We start from the raw sequence: 18,724 nt of genomic DNA, 5'->3' as shown, positions 1-18,724 counted from the left end.
TGGTCCATCACAGTCCCTGCCACTCCCTAGGGTCTTTCACCTGGCCCTTCCTCCCATCTGCACCACCTGCCTGGCAGCCTCTGTATTTCAATTTGACTGGGGGCGCTTCCAGGCCCAATCTCAGCTGATAGAGCCCTGCTGCCACCTAGCGATCAGAGTTCATAAGTTCCCTCACTACACAGCAGTGACGCTCCCATTGTGATCAACCACTGTTCACAAGCGTTTCCCTCAGTCCTCTCACTTGCCCTGCGAGAAGAGGAATTGTACACTCTCTACAGATGAGAAAAACATCTGGGACACTCCTGCCCATGTCTGGGATTGCCCTGAATGGGAAAGGTGCCCACCCTGACTCAGGAAAAGGAAGCTTGAAAATTACTGATAAGAAAAACAGAAGACCAAAGGGCAGGTTGAGGACCCTCATCAAACTTCTTCACACGCAGAAACTTGTAGTAAATGAGTTTGCTACTTGCCTATGGCCATGTAGGCCCTGAACTCAGGGGTTTTAAGACCAAGTGCTGGACACTTATACCACGATGCTGCTTCCCTAGGCCTGAGAAGTCTTCCCTTTCCCCTTCCCCAATCCTGTGTGCTTAATCACTCAGTTGTGTCCGACTCTTTGAGACCCTATGGACTGTAACCTGCCAGGATCCTCCGTCCATAGAATTCTGCAGGTAAGAACACTGGCATGGGTAGTCTTGTCCTTCTCCAGGGGATCTTCCCAACCCAGGAATCGAACCTAGGTCTCCCGCATTGCAGGCAGATTCTTTACCACTGAGGTACCAGGGAAGCCTGGTGGCTCAGAGAGCTCCCCAATCCTACTTATCCACAAACCCAGCACCAGCTCCACTTCCTCCAGAAAGCCTCCCTGACCCCCTCAGCATCCCCAAAGCTCCTCCTTGTCTGAACATCTAGAAGCCTGGGCTATAACAACTTCTGGGGCTGACAGCTTTCTGCCTTGTGGTGCCAGGTAACTGCTTGATGCTCATATGTCCTTTATAGCTGGATGGGAGACACTTGGAGGCAGGCTTTGGTGTTCCGATCCCATCTGGGTATTATCTAGCAACGTGTTTTGAACATCTATAACTTGAGGCATGTGACAGACGCTTAGGGAGATCCAGGGATGAAACAGCACTTGCATCCTAAACCACAATCCCACATGTGTCACTCTGCTGCTTGAAACCCTTTAGTGCCCCCTGACTGCCTTCACAATAAACCCCAAAGCTCCTTACCAGGCACAACTCACTAAGCCATCTCCCACTGCACCCACCACCCCTACACACACCATGTGCTTCCGCCGTACAGCACTTCAGTTCCCCGATGAGCCGCGCTTGCTCTTATCTCTGGACCTTTGACATGCCCTCCCTCCCACCTTCATCTATTCCATTTCCTGTCAGCTTGGATATCACTTCTTTCAGGAAGCCCTCCTTAGCCACCAAGTCTAAGTCAGGGGCTGGCCTCTCCCTGGGCTCTGGTGGTACCTATAATCACCCATAACAACTAACACTGTGTTTAACTGTTGCCTTGCCTGCCTCCTTCATCAAACTATAGGCTTTGGGAGGGCAGGGCCCCGATCTTGGACTTCTCACTGCATCCCCAACAGCCAAGGCCAACTCCTGGAGGCACTGAAGATATTCAGTAGACACTCATTAAACGAACACATGAATAAATCAGGTGCCATTTTTATATATAGCAAGTGTCTAGTGAACAAAGGTCACACTGACTGGCCCTCCAATGATTAGAGTCACACAAATTTCAGCGACATTTCATCTTTAAGACCTTTATTCCCAGTAGTTGACATCAGTTATTCACCAAGCTAGAACTCACATTAACTAAGAATTTGCTCATCTTTTTGAGCATTGAGATATTGTAATCTGGTCCCCATGTCTAAAACTAGGTTGGAGGCCAAAAGGTTAAACTCCATTGCAGGGAGCAAGAGGCACCCTCGTGAATCAGTCTTCAACTCTTGGAAGTGTTGTTCAAGTCACAGGCAAATACCTTTGCAAGTCTAATATGTGATGGCCCGGCATTGAAATAAATAAGACACAGTGCAATGGTTCTAGGCATCTGGAGGGGAAAGGCACATTACACTGAGTCCTCTGGAGAAAATTCAGGCCATTCTCCATATTCTCAGTTGTGCATTTCCTCACCCTTCAGTGACTTTTAATCTCATCCCCTGGTATGAAAAACCACAACCCGTGTGTTACTGAATACATTTTTATCTTCCTTTCGTGAGATAGATTTGGTTCCAAGTATATTTTGGTTTCCTCCCTTATGCCTACAAGAACATCCAGTTTTGTTCAGGTCCCTTTTAATGGCACTTAATAAATATACATTCTAGGACCTGAAAGAACAGGCTGTCCTGATTCAAACGTCCTCTCAAGCTTTCTGTTTAAAGCATCTCAGTAAGTACAAAGTTCGGATGGGGCACATCCCTAGGTCAGAGCTCGTGACCATTTCTGACCCCAGGTCTATCTCGACCAGCACTGTGTGTCCAGGGCAGAGATCCCCAACCCTGGCCACACACTGGAAGTACTTGAGGAGCTCTCTGAATTTCTGAGGCTGGGCCACACTCCAGACAAATTGCATCAGCATCTCTGAATGGGAACCTCGCTTCAGTCATAGTTGAAAGCTGCCCCAGTGCAAAGAGTAGGCTCTCAAAAGTACTGTAGAACCACACTGGTTCTACCACAGCTGGATTTCCTATTTTATTACCTGCTCTCCTGTGCTTCTTGTTTGCATCAGAAATCTGAGCAGGGAAGAGAAAGGAAAATGAGTCGTAAGCATCTTAGAGTTAATTTTGTGCTGGGTGAAAGGTTGTGGCGACTGAGTTTCTCTTGCATTATGTATGCAGCCTTCATGCTTTCACAAGCCCAGAGAAGGTAAGTTACAGACTGTCTGACACAGACATGTATACACTTATTAAATGTTCTCCAAAAACCAGAGCTAACAATTTTAGGCACTACAGTTATAATACAGAGATGTTCTTGGAATCAAGTCTAAACTGCCACCTGTTTTTACACATAATCTAATGTGGATTTGTTCTGAAATTTGTCATTTGTTTTAAAAGGTACACTGAATCACCTTTTCTCTCTCCTGTGAATCTTACAACTTATCTGAACCCAAAGCAACAACTTAGAAGTGATGATCCAACAGCTGCTGCACCCAAATTTGCCCCGGTGGTCAGTCTTCCTTGAACAGGAACTCTTTTGAGAGGCTTCAATTTCTAGGTTCTAGAAAGGGATGACAATTAATGTGATCTCACCAAGTTCAAATGTTTGGTTACCTAGAATGCAGCACTGGGAGGGATCATGGGTTTAAAGGAAAGGATGCCACACTGATTATTAATGTTGGTCATGGCCATGGGCATGGAGAGTGGCCAGTTGATGCCTCGGGCCATCCTGAGACCACTTCCTGCACATCCTGCAATTTTACATTTATGTCACACTTCATGATTCACAAGGAGCTTCCACAACTTTGGCATCTCCTCATTCTCATCACAAGCCTGGGTTAGGTCTTAACAGATGTGAAAACTGAGGTTGTGTCCTATGTCTGAGGTTCCACAGCCAACTGACATCACCTCCACTGTGGCCTCCAGGCCTTAAGCACCCTTCTGAAACCACCAGGGGTTCCCCTGGCTCCCCTTCTTCCAGAAACAGGAAACCAAGGCATAACCCACCCACCAGGCCTTTAGTTACCTGCTTCACAGTTTCCTCTGAGATTTGCATGGCCCTTTGTCCCCTAGTCCAGAGAACACAGCAGCAGTGTACAACTGCTGCCAACCTAACACACGCCTCAACTGTACAACTTCACACACCCCACCTAACACACCCTCAAAAACCCCTCTCCCCTGGAGCAGCCTCTGCACTTGCCTACACACATTCCAGAATTGTGACTTGCTCACACCCACTCCAGGCCCAGCCAAAAGACTCCTGGGAACCTTTCTACTGCCCTGACAAACCCTCGCTCCCTGCTAGAGAGGGCTCCTGTGTGTTCACTGCCTAAGGTAATTCAGCTCCCACTGTGGAGAAATAAAAGCCGACTGGTCGGCTATGGTGTCTCTATGTCACAGGAAGGAAGTGAGCTGTCAGGCCAGGCAGTTCTGGACTCTCCAGGGGCCCTCCATGCAACCACACAGCACACAGGTAATGCTCATCTAGGTGACCTACTCCCATGGACAGGCTGGGGCAGGAGCACAGGTAAGACTGGCCACAAGCAAGTCCTGGCGCATCAGCTGGGACCTGCCATCCAGGGTGCTGTGACTCAGGTTGGAACGCCTTCTCCAGAGAGACAGAATGAGCTGCCCTGGCTGGGGCCTTTCATGCCCACCCACACCGGGCGTTTCTCAAGGCTCATTTCCCTCTTCCGGCTACCTTCTCTGTGCCCTTCACCCTGCCCTAACCTGATCTCCCTATCCACCCCCAACTTTTCTTTGCTTCCTTTCCTTCCCAGGGTCACAGCCTCTAACCCTCCTGGAACATGAACTTCAAGGAGGGCACCCTAAGAAGGCAAACTCCAGCCCCATGGAGCTGGACTTGGGGCCCTGGCCAGGAAGCTGGAAGGCACATAGCCCCTCTGTCCGTTCACTTCCACGAGGCTCCACTCTGGGTTCCCCTTCTTGTCCTGGGCCTCCAGCACAGTCACCCGCTGGCCTGCCTGTAGACTCACTTCATGGCTGCTTCTGGCCACAAACGGGTACATGGCCACCACCTGAAACACATGGGGAACGACACAGAAGTGGTCAGGCTGAGAGGACAGATAAGCCCAACCCAGAGAAGCTGTTTACCCTCTTCCCTGCCACCTGACTCAGCGGCTGGGCAGTCACTGCCTCCCAAATGTGTCCTTTGACCAAAGATGTCAGCTACCTCCACTCTGCTAATACCTACTGGATGGCAGGCTCTTTGTCTGGTTTTGATTTTCACAGTTCTATAATTCTATTTCCTCCTTTTTTCAGATAAGGAAATTAAGACTCAGAGACATCAAGGAACTAATTCAAAATCACATAGCAGTGACGCTGACCTGTCTGACCTCAGGAGGGGTGCTCTCAGCCCACTGCTGCCATCCTACTGAGCAGAAGACTCAGAGTCCCTTCCTCACTACCCTCCTCAGATCCAAGGGTGTCATCTGTCGAGGCCAATTTCCCAGCTTGGTGTAGAGACAGGAGGGATGGTTGGGCAACTCTGTTACTTTTTAGGGAAAGGGTCCCCCCAAAAAAATCATAATGGAGAGGAGGGCACTTAGGCTGATATTTTACCTCCCTGGGCCTCAGTTTCATCATCTGTAAAATGGAAGGATGATATCCTTCCCTCCAGATAATTGTGGGAACTTAATGGATGAATTGCCTGTGCCTGGTACATAGTAAGGGCTCAACAAATGCAGGCTGCTTTGTTAATAATATTAATAATAATAATATTATTATTATTATTATTATTTTGGTCATGCCATGCAGCTTGAGGGATCTCAGTTCCCTGAAGAGAGATGGAACCCAGGCCTAATGAGTGAAAGTGCCGAGTTCTAACCACTGGATGACCAGGGAATTTGCTGCTTCGGTTATTTTTACCACGACTTTTTTTTTTTTTTGCCTGCGCTGGGTCTTTTGTTGCTGTGGTTTTCTCTAGTTGCCTTGTTTCTCTAGTTGTGGTGTGTGGACTTCTCGTGGAAGTGGCTTCTCTTATTGCAGAGCATGGGACCTAGGATGTGCAGGCTTCAGTGGTTGTGGCTTCCGAGCTCCAGAGCACAGGCTCAACAGTTGTGGTGCATGAGCTCAGCTACTTCATGGCATGTGGGATCTTCCCGGGTCAGGGGTCACACCCGTGTCTCCTGCACTGGCAGGCGGATTCTTTACCACTGAGCCACTAGGGAAGCCCCTACCATGACTTTTATTACTATGGGCCATGAACAGTCAGAGGCAACGGGGGACTGGAATGACCCCATGTGAGTCCCACTGAGCAGACGCACAGAGAGGAAGCAGCTAATGTCTCTGGCCTGATGGACAGCTGAGCTCTCCACATGAGCCCCTAGGTGAGGGTTCTGGGGACACCATCCATACTGGCTGGTGATGGGGTTGAGTTGGGTGGCCAGGCTCCCTTGTGGGACCTTTGTGGGTCCTTTGCCAATGGGTGGGTGTGTCTAGCTGGAGGCAGCCCTGGTGTAGCACTTCTAGCTAATTCTCCTGGCACTGGCCTGAGAACCTTCTCAGCACGTGCCAGAGCTGCACATCACAGCTTCCATGGGCTTCTATGCAGCCCTCCCTCAGCCCATTCCAGGCTCCCCAACTATTCACTGCAAGCCTCTGGGCACCTGCCCCTGGGCCTGGGTCCTTTCTGCTGCTCATTCATCACCTTTGGAGCTCCTCCTCCATAACTGTGCGTGCTGCCTCCATTTACTGATGCTCCCATGTGCCAGCCGCTACCTAAATCAACCCTCACAGCGACCTCACTAACCTTCTTCCCCCTAGGATTTGGCTCTGCAAAGCCTTCCCATCACTTTTTGTTTTCAGATATAATTCACATACACACACTCTACCCTTTCAAAGTGTACAATTCAGTAGTTTTTAGTATGTTCTCAAGGTTGTGCTACCACCATCATTATGTAATTCCAGAACATCTTCATCATCCCAAAGAGACCCTAGACCGCTTAGCAGTCACTTTCCACTCCCCTTGCCCCTAGCCCCTGACAACCACTGATCTACTTTCTGTCCCAATGTAACTGCCTATCCTACACATTTTGAATAGAGAATCACACATTACATGGTCTTCTGTATCGAGCTACGTGTGGTAGCATGTGTCAGAATGTCACTCTTTCTCTTGGCTGTATAACATTTGAAATTGCATGGATATGCCAGATTTTGTTTATTCTTTCATCAGTTGATGGACATAGGTTGTTTCCACTTAGGGGCTGTTATGAATAATGCTGCGATGAACATGCATGTACAAGTTTCCCATGGCATTTTATGAGAAAGATCAACACCCTCGGCAAGGCCACAGGCCCCAATGGCTGGCCCCACCTCACCTCTTCAACAGCACCTCACTGCCCCTATCTTGCTGGCTCCACTCAGTTCCTTACTAACCGTGTCCTCCCCAGCCCTGGGCTTTGCATTTGCTGGGCATGTTTTCAGGGAAGTTCTTCCCATTCACACCCCTTTATCGAATTACTTCCTATTCATCCTTCAAATCTGAACAAAAGCATGATTCTTTTCAGAAAAACCTTCCCTAATCCTCTCCCTCACTTAAGGCTCTGGCACCTATCACTAATAGGAATTTGAGATCATTTATATGATTATTAATCACTGTTTCCCCTACCTCCTAGATTATAAATTTGAGGAAGGCAAGGGCCAAGGTTGACCTCTGCTTATCATTGTATCTCTCATCTAACACAGTGCCTGGCGTATACTGAATAATGAATGCATGAATAAATGAATGAATGAAATAATCCCATTTGCTCTGCTTACTGGAGAGTAAAGGATTAGCTCTCCTTTTGACATGGCAGGGATGAGAGTCCCTTTTCTCCAGGTACACGCCTGGCCAGGACACTGGTGTGGCCACTGCACAGGGTGGTAACTCCTCCTGACAGGATGAAAATCAAAGCCCCGCTCCAGATGGCCCCCACCCCTCTTCTAGGCTCACCTGGGTCACAGTTGGGACAGAGGGGACCGGGGCCGAGACGGACTCTGGTGTCTGATGTTGGAAGTCTCTGTGAGGCCTCGCCTGCCCTCTGAGCTCCTCCTCACTGGGGACCACGTGGTACACCTCCAGTTTTCCAGCTGGCACGTACCCTCGATGTCCTGCAGGACATACAGAATGTTATCTGGCTGTGGATCGCCCCTTTCAGTGGTAGAGGAAGTCACCGCCATTCGTGGATGTGACTGCCTCCAATACAGCTTCTCAGCACTACAGTGGGCCTTGAAAAGTCATCTCAGAACCTCACAAAACCACTCACCCCACCCTGCTCTCACTCTTTCTAGCTTCTGCTTGTTTACCCCAGTGACAGGGAGCTCATTCCCCACAGAGGCAACCCAGTTCATTTGGAACAGCTCTGGCAGAGACAAAAAGTTCTTCCTTGGACTGGAATGAAAACTGTTTTCCTGGTGCTGGCACCTCTGGTCCCCTGTCCGAGCAAGGCTATTCCTCACTGCAGGACTGCCTTCCCAGGAGGCAGAAATTGCCTTTCCCTTTTCAAAGTGCCCCCAGTCCCTTCTTGTAACAGCTACCCCAGGGGTGTTCTGGCTGCTGTTCCTGTGAATGGCTGTCACCTTCTGATAGCTTGCCTGGTGCTGAACTGCACTGGACCACCTAGTCTTCATATCAGCTCTCAAGGTCAGTATTGTTATCTCCATTTTATTGCTGAACCAACAGGGCTCAGAGAGGCTCCATAACTCCTCCAGGATCATGCAGTTAGTAAAGTGCTGAGTTGGGATCCAAACCTGGTCTTCTTGACTCCAGGAGCCTTGTTTTAATCTTCATCCAGCTCAAGTTTTTCAACTAGAGTCCAGAGTTTCCCTTTTTATGATTTTTGCCAGATCTGTACCATCTTAATTTTTTAATAAACTCACTTTTTAAAACTTAGTGTTGTACTATACATTGATAACAATGAATAAAATCATGGGTTTCTGTACTAGTTATATTTTTTCTAATAAACATTAAAATACTGAATTAAAATAAAGTATCTGAAGTGGGGAAAAACTGTCTGCAGATCCCCTCCCAATAGTCCTGTGTAACTGTCATCTGTGGATCACATGCCCCTCTGTGGAAGACAGTGGAGATACTGGGGCATCTCGTCCTGGGTTCACGGTGCCCCTTGCTTCCTGCCCTGATGCCTCCTGGGGCACCCATATCTGAGCAGCACACCCAGGGACCTGACCAGAGCAGAGGGAGCAGGATAACATCAACTTCATTCTCGATGTCAGACTTCTGTCCCTACAGTTGGGATCCAAGTGTTCCTTCTCCACGTATCGCCATTCTTCAAGGTGATCCACAGAACTGCGTCTACACCAATGACTTGTGAGGTCCCCAAGGCAGAGTCCTTGTGAGTCCTTGCCTTCTTTACACAGTGCCCAGCACATAGGAGGTGCTGGATACGGATGTTGCAACATAAGACAACCTCTCTTTTTGGCATCTCATACACCACACTAAGTTGGCTATGTCCCCAAGCCCTCCAAGTTCACCTGTGTTCATTCCCATCCTGGATCTGCATAGCCAGACCCCACTCACAAGAGCGCCCATGTCTCCCCACTGGCTCTCATTGGGTGGTTTTCCCAAAGGGTGGGGAAGTGCCCCCTGAAGTCCCACATACCTCCAGTGTCCACCAGCCATCGGCTGCTGTTGCCTTTGGTGTCCTTGTTTTGAAGGAGGGCAACGATGTGGCCCCGCGGCAGGGTCAGGTCCAGAGTCCCAGCCCCGCTGACGTTGCTTGTCACCTGGTAGAGCTTTCCCGGGCCATACTTGCTCAGGAGCGCCTGCACCTGGCGTTCAGCCCCTGGAAGGAGTGGCTGGGAGAGGGAGAGAGACAGACAACAATGCTGGAGCTGGAGGGTTAAAGCTAACACCAGTGCTGGCCGACATGCTGACAGCCAGGAGTTCTGGACCAAGTCCACCTCTACTCCCCACAGACCCATCCCAGCCAGGGCAACAGCCTCCTCAACAACAAATGGATGGATCAGATGAGAAACACATGCTCTTAGTATCCAAAGGCATTTCAGAAGAAATGCATTCAGAAGAAAGGCATTTTAGAAGAAGCTTCTAAAATCCTTCTCTGGTCTCAATTTCTTGGGATTTCTAAAATCCTAAGTCAGTTTCTGAATCTCCCAGCTACAGAATTCCAGGACTGGGCCCTAAATTCTGCCCATAGCATTAAGCTAAGCTGTCCCACAGGAAAATGCCTTACACACATCTTTCAACACCAATGAGTAAGACTATGAGTGTCATGTCAGCACCAGCTCTTACTCACGTGGGATCTTAAATACCCAGCACAGGGCTGACCCATGTAGACCCCTCACACACGGGTGAACAAAGGGAATTCAGGGTTTTATTCCATGGGTTTTGAGTCCACAAGCCTTTATTGAGCCCCCTACCATTTACAAGGCACGGTAAGCCTTGTAAATTACAACAGAGTTTTTCCTTAATGGAAATTGCCATCTAGCTAAGGAGAATGATTCAGTGCATTTTCAGAGCATCTAGAAATTTGGCACTGTCTTTGTTTTTTCATTCACTGCTTCCAACTAAAGTATTAACAAGAAGGGACTCAGGAGATTGTCCCCTTTTATAAAACAAGGAAGCTAAAAATATTGAATATAGACTTATTATATTCTATATAGATATTCTAGATATATATGGATGGACATATATTCACTATATTCTATATGGTGATTTCCAGGTGGAGAGGTGCTAGGTGTAGGGAGGTAGGCAGAGATGCCCTTCAGGGGCACTTGGGCATGGACTCTGCCATCTCCCATACCTCCAATAGGTTCCTGAATCAGGATCAAGAACCAGGAGAATCCCAGGTTTCTAAACAGGCCCACAAACAAAAGTGTAGAGACACAGTAGCTCTTTTTCAGAATGGCGGTGTTAATGCAAGTATGTGGTAGCAAACGTTTGTCTTCTTTCTCAAGTCTCTGCCCCTCCCTGTGTGAAGAACAGCAGCACTCCCTGGAGGCACTGGGGAGGGCTGCAAAGATCGCACTGGTACTCTCATGCCCTGGGGGGTGACCCCATTCCTCTGGGATCTGTACCCGTAGGCAAACAAGTCAGGAATTTATAGGAAGGTGTGTGTCTGTGTATCTGTGTGTGTGTTGCAGGGATACATGAGAGGAGAGATGGGGAAGCTGGGGTGGGGCTGGGGTCATGGGAGTCCCTTCTCTTCCTACCAATCTGCAACACATCAGGACTATGATGTTTCCATTTCTTTCTATTTTTATGTATCTTCTCTTCTTTTTCCTGCAATCACCATGGCTTGCTTTTCCAATAAGAAAAATGTTATTTTGTCTTAAGTAGAAAAAGATAGAAGTTTCCACGGCTCATCTGAGTGGCCGCTCTTTTCTTGATTTCCTTCACCCTTCCTCCCCTCGGGTGGCAGAGCCCATGTAACAGCCCCAGTGAGTCCTCTGCTGGGCATCTCAGTGTGGGCAACGAAGTGGGGACAGCTCACTCCCAGGTGGAGGCCACCCCACTTGAAGTGCACATACCCCTCTGATGCTCTTTGACGTCCTCTACGCTCTGGTCAGGTGCAAAGGCCACCTGTCTGTGCCCAGTTCTTCTGGGCTCCTTTAATGTTCCCCCATGTCTCTTGGGCCTTCTCCCTTTGGGGGAATCTTGGACCCGTCTCCTGACCCTCACATCACATCTCACATGTGACTGAATATAGTTTCAGTTTTCTCAAACCCAGGTTTCATCATACTCTGAGAGCCTCTTTGCCTTTCAGCTACTTCAATTACTAAAACATACATGATATTTTATATATTCTTTTAAAAACTTTTTAAAGTTTATATATCTTTTTAAAATTATTAGGCTGATTTTATTCTTTTTTATGATTCTGTCTTTATGTTTAATTGGAAGATAATTGCTTGATAATATTGTGTTGATTTTTGCCGTACAACAATGTGTATCAGCTGTAAGCGTACATATATTCCCTCCCTCTTGAATTTCCCTCCCACCCCGCCCGTCCTACTCCATTATTTTATATATTCTTGAAGAATTCTTCAAGTGGACTGCAAGATACCCTTCCATTATATTTTAGAGAAAAACTATTTTACCACCCAAAGAAGCCTTTGGCCAGCCAGAGTTCTGTCAACCACAATGCAGCTGAAACACTGTCTTTTTCAATTAAAAATTTCATAGCAAAAAGAAAATCTAAATTCTTCTAGTTCAAACATTTTATTTATCCTGAATGGTTGTATTTGAAGCAAGTTCTATGAGAAAGTGATGAGGAAACAAGGTTAATTTTGCTGAAAAATCTGAAGAAGTTGCAGGTTTCAGGGTGTTAATGCCACTTGCCTGTTATGACGTCATTAAGAGCAAAATGTTTAGGTTATCTTCTTAACCTGCTTTTATACTTATCAACCATGAAGAGAATGTGTGTGTGTGTGTGTGTGACAGAGAGAGAGATTTCCACCCCACCCTCATCCCCAGGTCACAGAAAGGAGAGAGGGAAAGGCAACGTGTTTCTGGGATAACAGGGGACAACTGGGAAAAGAAAAGGGGAAGGAAATAGGGGGCTGATCTCACCCCACCGGCAGGTGAAGGACTGGACAGTCTTTGAGGGGGAAGGAGGGACACTTACTTGTGTGGTGGGAGGTGGCAGCACTTTCTCGAAATTCTCTTGAAAGGAGTGAAGCTGGTGACTGGTCTGGCCTAGTGCATCCTCCACCAGCTTCCTGAAGGCCGGCTCGGACAGGTGGTGGTGGGGGAGCTGGGGAGCACAGACACTGTCATCACAGCCCTCCTTGGCAGAGAGGAGACCTCTCTGTCAGGGAAACCCTGACAGCCACACTCCAGCCCCAGCTGTTAGGATGGGCCTTTATGTCTTTGTCCTGGTTTGGCCTGGGTACTGCCCCACCTTCCTTTATGAAAGCATCCCTCTACAGGGGTCCAGTGGTATTGTCCCTCCTGGTGCCTGGCCACAAGACTGGCAGTCACAGCATCCCTTTTCTTATCTATCGTGATTGGTCAAGGAGTAGACAGAGGACTAGAGCAAGGCCAATCGGAATCTTCCCATCAGATTTAGTACATGAAGGCTGCGAGTGACAGGGTGATTCTTCTTTTAGATCCTGAGATGTTAAGGTAAACACTTGGAGCTGTTGAGAGCCACTCTCTCCCACCTTGCAGAAAACACCTGCTTGACAATAAAGCCAACCCAGAGAGGGAAACAGCCAGGAGATGCAGTGAAAGCCAGAGCCTCAACAACATTGTTTGTTGGGTCTCCCAGTTATACAATTGTATAATGTGTTCTTTATGCCTAAGCTGGTTTGGAGCCCAAGGAGTTCTGAACGATGCTCCATCCTGGGACCTTGGCCCTGCTGGGCAACTCTTGCATTTTCATCAGACAGTCTACAAGTGACCACGGCCCCACAGCTAACAGAGACATGTCCTCTCTGCTGGTCACCAAAACCACCAGGGCCTTTCCTCTGCCCGCAAGATGCAGAGAGATTGAGGTTCTACCATGCGGGCCTCTCCCAGGTTCCAGAGGACTTTCCAGGAGAATGGGACATGGGACACAGGAAGCTGTATTCAATCATTAACAGGCCCTAAGATTCTATATTACAAAATCAATCAAGAAATGCCGTCTTTCTGGGACTTCCATGGTAGTCCAGTGGTTAAGACTCAGTGCTCCCAATGCAGGGGGCACAAGTTCAATCTCTGGTGGGGGAACCCAAATGCCACATAACACAGTCAAAAAAAGAAAAACAGAAATGCCCTCTTTCTGCTCTTATGAAGTTGACCTCCCCACTACAGTATCCTAGAATACTCCCCAGCCCGCATTCAGTTCATTCAGTTCAGTCCAGTTCAGTCGCTCAGTCGTGTCCGACTCTTTGCGACCCCATGAACTGCAGCACGCCAGGCCTCCCTGTCCATCACCAGCTCCCAGAGTTTACTCAAACTCATGCCCATCAAGTCGGTGATGCCATCTAGCCATCTCATCCTCTGTCGTCCCCTTCTCCTCCTGCCCCCAATCCCTCCCAGCATCAGGGTCTTTTCCAATAAGTCAACTCTAGCCCTGCATGAAGTGAAATGAAGTGAAGTTGCTCAGTCGTGTCTGACTCTTTGCGACCCTATGGACTGTAGCCTACCAGGATCCTCAGTCCATGGGATTTTCCAGGCAAGAATACTGGAGTGGGTTGCCATTTCCTTCTCCCTAGCCCTGCATAGCCCAGTGTAAATACAAGAGGGTCTGCTGCCCCAGATGGAAGACTAGAGGGTGAGAAGAGAATGATCAGATTTACCCTCTGCCTTCAGGAAAGAGAAATGCTTCTTTTTGCAGATGGTTTGGGCTTAATTCAAAAACAGTGTCTGACCACCAGCCCAGATTGGATGCATGAGACAAGTGCTCAGGGCTGGTGCACTGGGAAGACACAGAGGGATGGGATGAGGAGGGAGGTGGGACGGGGGATCGGGATGGGGAACACATGTAAATCCATGGCTGATTCATGTCAATGTATGGCAAAAACCACTACAATATTGTAAAGTAATTAGCCTCCAACTAATAAAAATAAATGAAAAAAAGAAAAAAAAACAGTTGATGTACCCATCAAAAAAAAACAAAAACAAAAACAGTGTCTGAGGACAGGACTCTGTACTAAATGCTATGAGGGCCAAAAAGAAGAGAAGCTTAATGAGGGGAAACAGCTTCATCCACCAACCAAGCAGGATGCAGGTTCTGATAAGAGCTTAAGAGAAGCACATCCTGAGAGCTTCTGGAGTATAGAGGATGGGGAGATGGGTTCTCCCGCCTAGAGAAAGGGAATTCTGAGAGCTTCATTTGTCCCTTATTTGTGGAGGTCTTACCACACGTCCCTGGTGGCTCAGATGGTAAAGCGTCTGTCTACAATGCTGGAGACCTGGGTTCGATCCCTGGTTTGGGAAGATTCCCTGGAGAAGGAAATGGCAACCCACTCCAGTACTCTTGCCTAGAAAATCCCATGGACGGAGGAGCCTGGTGTCCATGGGGTCGCAAAGAGTCGGACACGACTGAGCAACTTCACTCACTCACTATCACATGTCAGGCACTGTGAAAGGTATGGGGGAGATGGGGAGGGATGTTCTAGGCTGAAGAAGGAGTCTATGCAAAGTGGCTGTGATCATACTCAGAAGAGGTGGGAGGCTGCAGCTGCAGAGTGAGACTATGGGCTGGGAAGGTAGTGGTAAGCGTTCAGTTCAGTTGCTCAGTCATGTCCGACTCTTTGTGATCCCATGGACTGCAGCAGGCCAGGCTTCCCTGTCCATCACCAACTGACGGAGCTTGTTCAAACTCAAGTTCATCAAGTCAGTGATGCCATCCAACCATCTCATCCTCTGTCATCCCCTTCTCCTGCTACCTGAAATCTTTCCCAGCATTGGGGTCTTTTCTAGTAAGTCAGTTCTTTGCATCAGGTGGCCAAAGTATTGGAGTTTCAGCTTCAGCATCAGTCCTTCCAACAAATATTCAGGGCTGATTTCCTTTAGGACGGACTGTTTGATCTCTTTGCAGTCCAAGGGACTGTCAAGAGTCTTCTCCAACACCAGAGTTCAAAAGCATCAATTCTTGGGCACTCAGCTTTCTTTAGAGTCCAACTCTCACATCCCTACATGACTACTGGAAACACCATAGCTTTGACTAGACAGACATTTGTTGGCAAAGTAATGTCTCTGCTTTTTAATATGCTGTCTAGGTTGGTCATAGCTTTTCTTCCAAGGAGCAAGTGTCTTTTAATTTTGTCTTTTAACTAATGGCTGCAGTCACAAAATCTGCACTGATTTTGGAGTCCAAGAAAATAAAGTCTGTCAGTGTTTCCACTGTTTCCCCATCTATTTGCCATGAATTGATGGAACCAGATGCCATGATCTTAGTTTTCTGAATGTTGAGTTTTAAGGCAGCTTTTTTACTCTCCTCTTTCCCTTTCATCAAAAGGCTCCTCAGTTCCTCTTTACTTTCTGCCATAAGGGTGGTGTCATCTGCATATCTGAGGTTATTGATATTTCTCCCAGCAATCTTGATTCCAGCTTCTGCTTCATCCAGCCCGGCATCTCACATGATGTATTCTGCATATAAGTTAAATAAGCAGGGTGACAATATATAGCCTTGATGTACTCCTTTCCCAATTTAGAACCAGTCTGTTGTTCCATGTCCGGTTTTACCTGTTGTTGCTTCTTGACAGATTTCTCAGGAGGCAGGTCAGGTGGTCTGGTATTCCCATCTCTTTAAGAATTTTCCACAGTTTGTTGTGATCCACACAGTCAAAGTGGTATCATACAGTGATAAGGGTGGGGGGTGGAAAATTTCAGCGGGATTTTTATGCAATAAACTGTATGGAGAAAGCTGAGCTGGAGCACTGAGGCACAGGAAGCACCATGTGGAACGAGCAACACTGACATTTCTCCAGAGCTTAGACCCACAGGCCACCGAGCTCTGATGTTGATATCAGAGAGAGACTGAAGAAAAGCTGAGTGTTCTTTCCTATATCAACCCCAGTCTTCAAATTTCTAAAATCAAAGTTTACATTTAGAGATTTGTTTAAACCTCTCTGTGCCCTATTTATGCTTTCAGCAGATGGCTCTTTTTAACAGGCTGTCAGGCATTGTGGTTCAGGCTCTAGAGTTCACCTGCCAGGATTTAAATTTAGCCATGAGCTATACGGCTTGGGCAAGCTGCTTAACATCTGTGGTCCTGGCTTCATTTTGAAATGAGAATAATAACAATACCTACTCTGTGGGGTTATTGTGAGGATTAAGTGAGACAATATATGGAAAGTGTTCCGAACCCAGTGTGCAGTAAGGGCTCACAGGGAGATGGCTGCTAGAAGTAGTAGCAGGGGCAGGAACACCAGCTTGAAGCATTTACTCCTGACTGTGTAGAAGGGGCCCTGTCTCTTGTCACCTGCTTCTAATACGCTCCAGGGAATGGACCCAAGGCCTGTTATTTTCCCAGGCAAGCCTCCTGTGTTTCTGAGTCCCAGAGCCTGCAAGTGGCCTAGAGTCCCAGTTCTATACTACCCTTGCTTCCACGGTCTGACTCTATTAATGGAGGGAGAATAGGCATGAGAGAGATCCAGAAGGTCCGCTGGCCTCCTCCTGAGCACCTGGTAGCCTGTTTGGGAGGCCCAACTTCACTCCACCCCAGGCCGTTCAAACAACCCACTGAAGGGATGAGGAGGCCCAGCCAGGCAATTTCCCAGACGTACCCCAGCCCCAGAGGCCTTACCTGGGCCAAGCTGTCCTCTGCCCTCTGCAGCACTTGCTTTGCAAGGTCCCTCTGGAGAGTCACAAATGTGCAGAGGATCTGGCCAAGCCACCGCATGGCCAGCTGGTTAAACTGTGGGAGTTCAGCCACTAGCAGGGAGTTGAGTGCCTGGTACATGTGCCGGGCTGCCTCCTCCTCGTAGGTCACGCTGCCCACCTCCAACAGCTTCTCTTCCACCCTCTCAAAGTCCAGTAGTTTGTCTAGACGCTTCTTGATCAGGTTCTGAGGGCCTGCCAAGGCTTTGGCCAGGCTGCACAACGGCTGCCACACCTGGGCTTCCAGTTGCTGCTTCTGTGGGAAGAGGTGAGCTTGGGAGTTGAAGAAGGAAGTGGCAGAGGGTGGCCACAGGAAGAAGGCACTTTGGAGGGAGGCTCTAGTGCCATTCTCACCGAACAGCTGTGACCTCTACCATGATATCTAACCTTTCTGAGCCTCAAGGTGCCCATCTGAGAAATGAGGACAATGCATGTAACAAGCTTAGCAGAGGGCACAGAATACGTATTCAATATACGTCACTTCTTAATATGCTTACTGTGCAGAGATGTTGAAAAAATTTTGTATAGGACGGTGATCAAAACCATAGTCCTTGGGGCTAAGATCCTAGCTTGCCATTGATCATCTGAATAACATGGGAGGTCACCCTCTCTGAGCCTCATCTGCAGAATGGAGTTATTAACAGTATTTACCCTGTAAGCTATGTTGTGAGGATTAAATGAGTAAAGAATGTAAAGACTTTAGCACAGTGCCTGGCAGATAACATGGCTCAATAAACATTAGCTGGTGCTATTTTTATCAGGAAAATGTACTAATAATAATCTCCACCCTGCTGACTACCCATGACAGTTATGGATGTAACAATTAAGGAAAGGGCCTCACTTCTAAATATTATTCTTATAGACTCTGCCACCTGCCTGAAAAAAAGAAGGGAGAAGTTCCACTCACAAACTCTGGGAAGGCCTGGAGCTGCAGGTCTCTTGCCAGGTAACAGTACTGTACCACTGGCCCCCCGGGGATTTCCAGATTGCAGTCCTGGGGCCGGAAGCGGAGAAAAGCCTAGATGGGGGTCAAAGGAGAGCCCACTGAGACCATCTCACACCTGAATGCCCCTCTACAACATCCCGGAAGAGGTTGCCCAGGCTGTCTGCACACCCTCCAAGTGTCTGCACACAGCTAATCTATCCTTGCACAACTTGGGTGATTAGAATGTTCTTTCTCTAAGCCCACATCTTTCTCCCTATTCCAGTGTTGTCTCCAATTCACACACTTCTCGTTATCACCTTTGTGAATTTTTTTTCTGCCATGTCTGCTCCTCATGTTCTAATAATACTTTTCCTTAAATCAACCTAGCATCCCTATTTAAATCAGTGCATTAAAACAAACAAACAAACAAAAACACCTTATGGGGAATTCCCTGGCAGTCTAGTGGTTAGGAGTCCGTGCTTTCACTGCCGAGGCCAGGGTTCAATCCTTGGTCAGGAAACTAAGATCCCACAAGCTGCATGGCATGGCCAAAAGAAAACACCTTATGATACTTCCATAAAGGGAAAGCCCGGAGAAGGCAATGGCACCCCACTCCAGTACTCTTGCCTGGAAAATCCCATGGATGGAGGAGACTGGTAGGCTACAGTCCATGGGGTCTCTAAGAGTCGGACACAACTGAGTGACTTCACTTTCACTTTTCACTTTCATGCATTGGAGAAGGAAATGGCAACCCACTCCAGTGTTCTTGCCTGGAGAATCCCAGGGACGGGGGAGCCTGGTGAGCTGCCGTCTATGGGGTCGCACAGAGTCAGACACGACT

At 48.0% G+C, this 18,724-nt stretch overlaps 1 protein-coding gene across 3 annotated transcripts in view; it reads right to left on the bottom strand.

The window, feature by feature from the left end:
• Nucleotides 1–1,757: 1,757 nt before the first annotated feature.
• The window catches only part of ARHGEF37 (Rho guanine nucleotide exchange factor 37), a 57,761-nt gene continuing 40,794 nt past the window's right edge, over nt 1,758–18,724 (bottom strand). For all 3 annotated transcript variants that reach the window (XM_043913250.1, XM_043913248.1, XM_043913249.1), the window contains 6 exons: nt 17,866–17,976; nt 16,885–17,214; nt 12,271–12,399; nt 9,289–9,484; nt 7,623–7,780; nt 1,758–4,707 (listed from right to left, as the gene is read on the bottom strand). In XM_043913250.1, the coding sequence (XP_043769185.1) occupies nt 4,498–4,707; nt 7,623–7,780; nt 9,289–9,484; nt 12,271–12,399; nt 16,885–17,214; nt 17,866–17,976 (1,134 nt within the window). In that variant the 3' untranslated portion in view covers nt 1,758–4,497. The remainder of the gene's footprint in view (nt 4,708–7,622; nt 7,781–9,288; nt 9,485–12,270; nt 12,400–16,884; nt 17,215–17,865; nt 17,977–18,724) is intronic.

Source organism: Cervus elaphus, chromosome 9 (genome assembly GCF_910594005.1).
Source record: "Cervus elaphus chromosome 9, mCerEla1.1, whole genome shotgun sequence".
Classification (NCBI taxonomy): domain Eukaryota; kingdom Metazoa; phylum Chordata; class Mammalia; order Artiodactyla; family Cervidae; genus Cervus; species Cervus elaphus.
The sequence above is the reverse complement of the archived record's forward strand: the minus strand, read 5'-3'. Positions and strand labels throughout refer to the sequence as shown.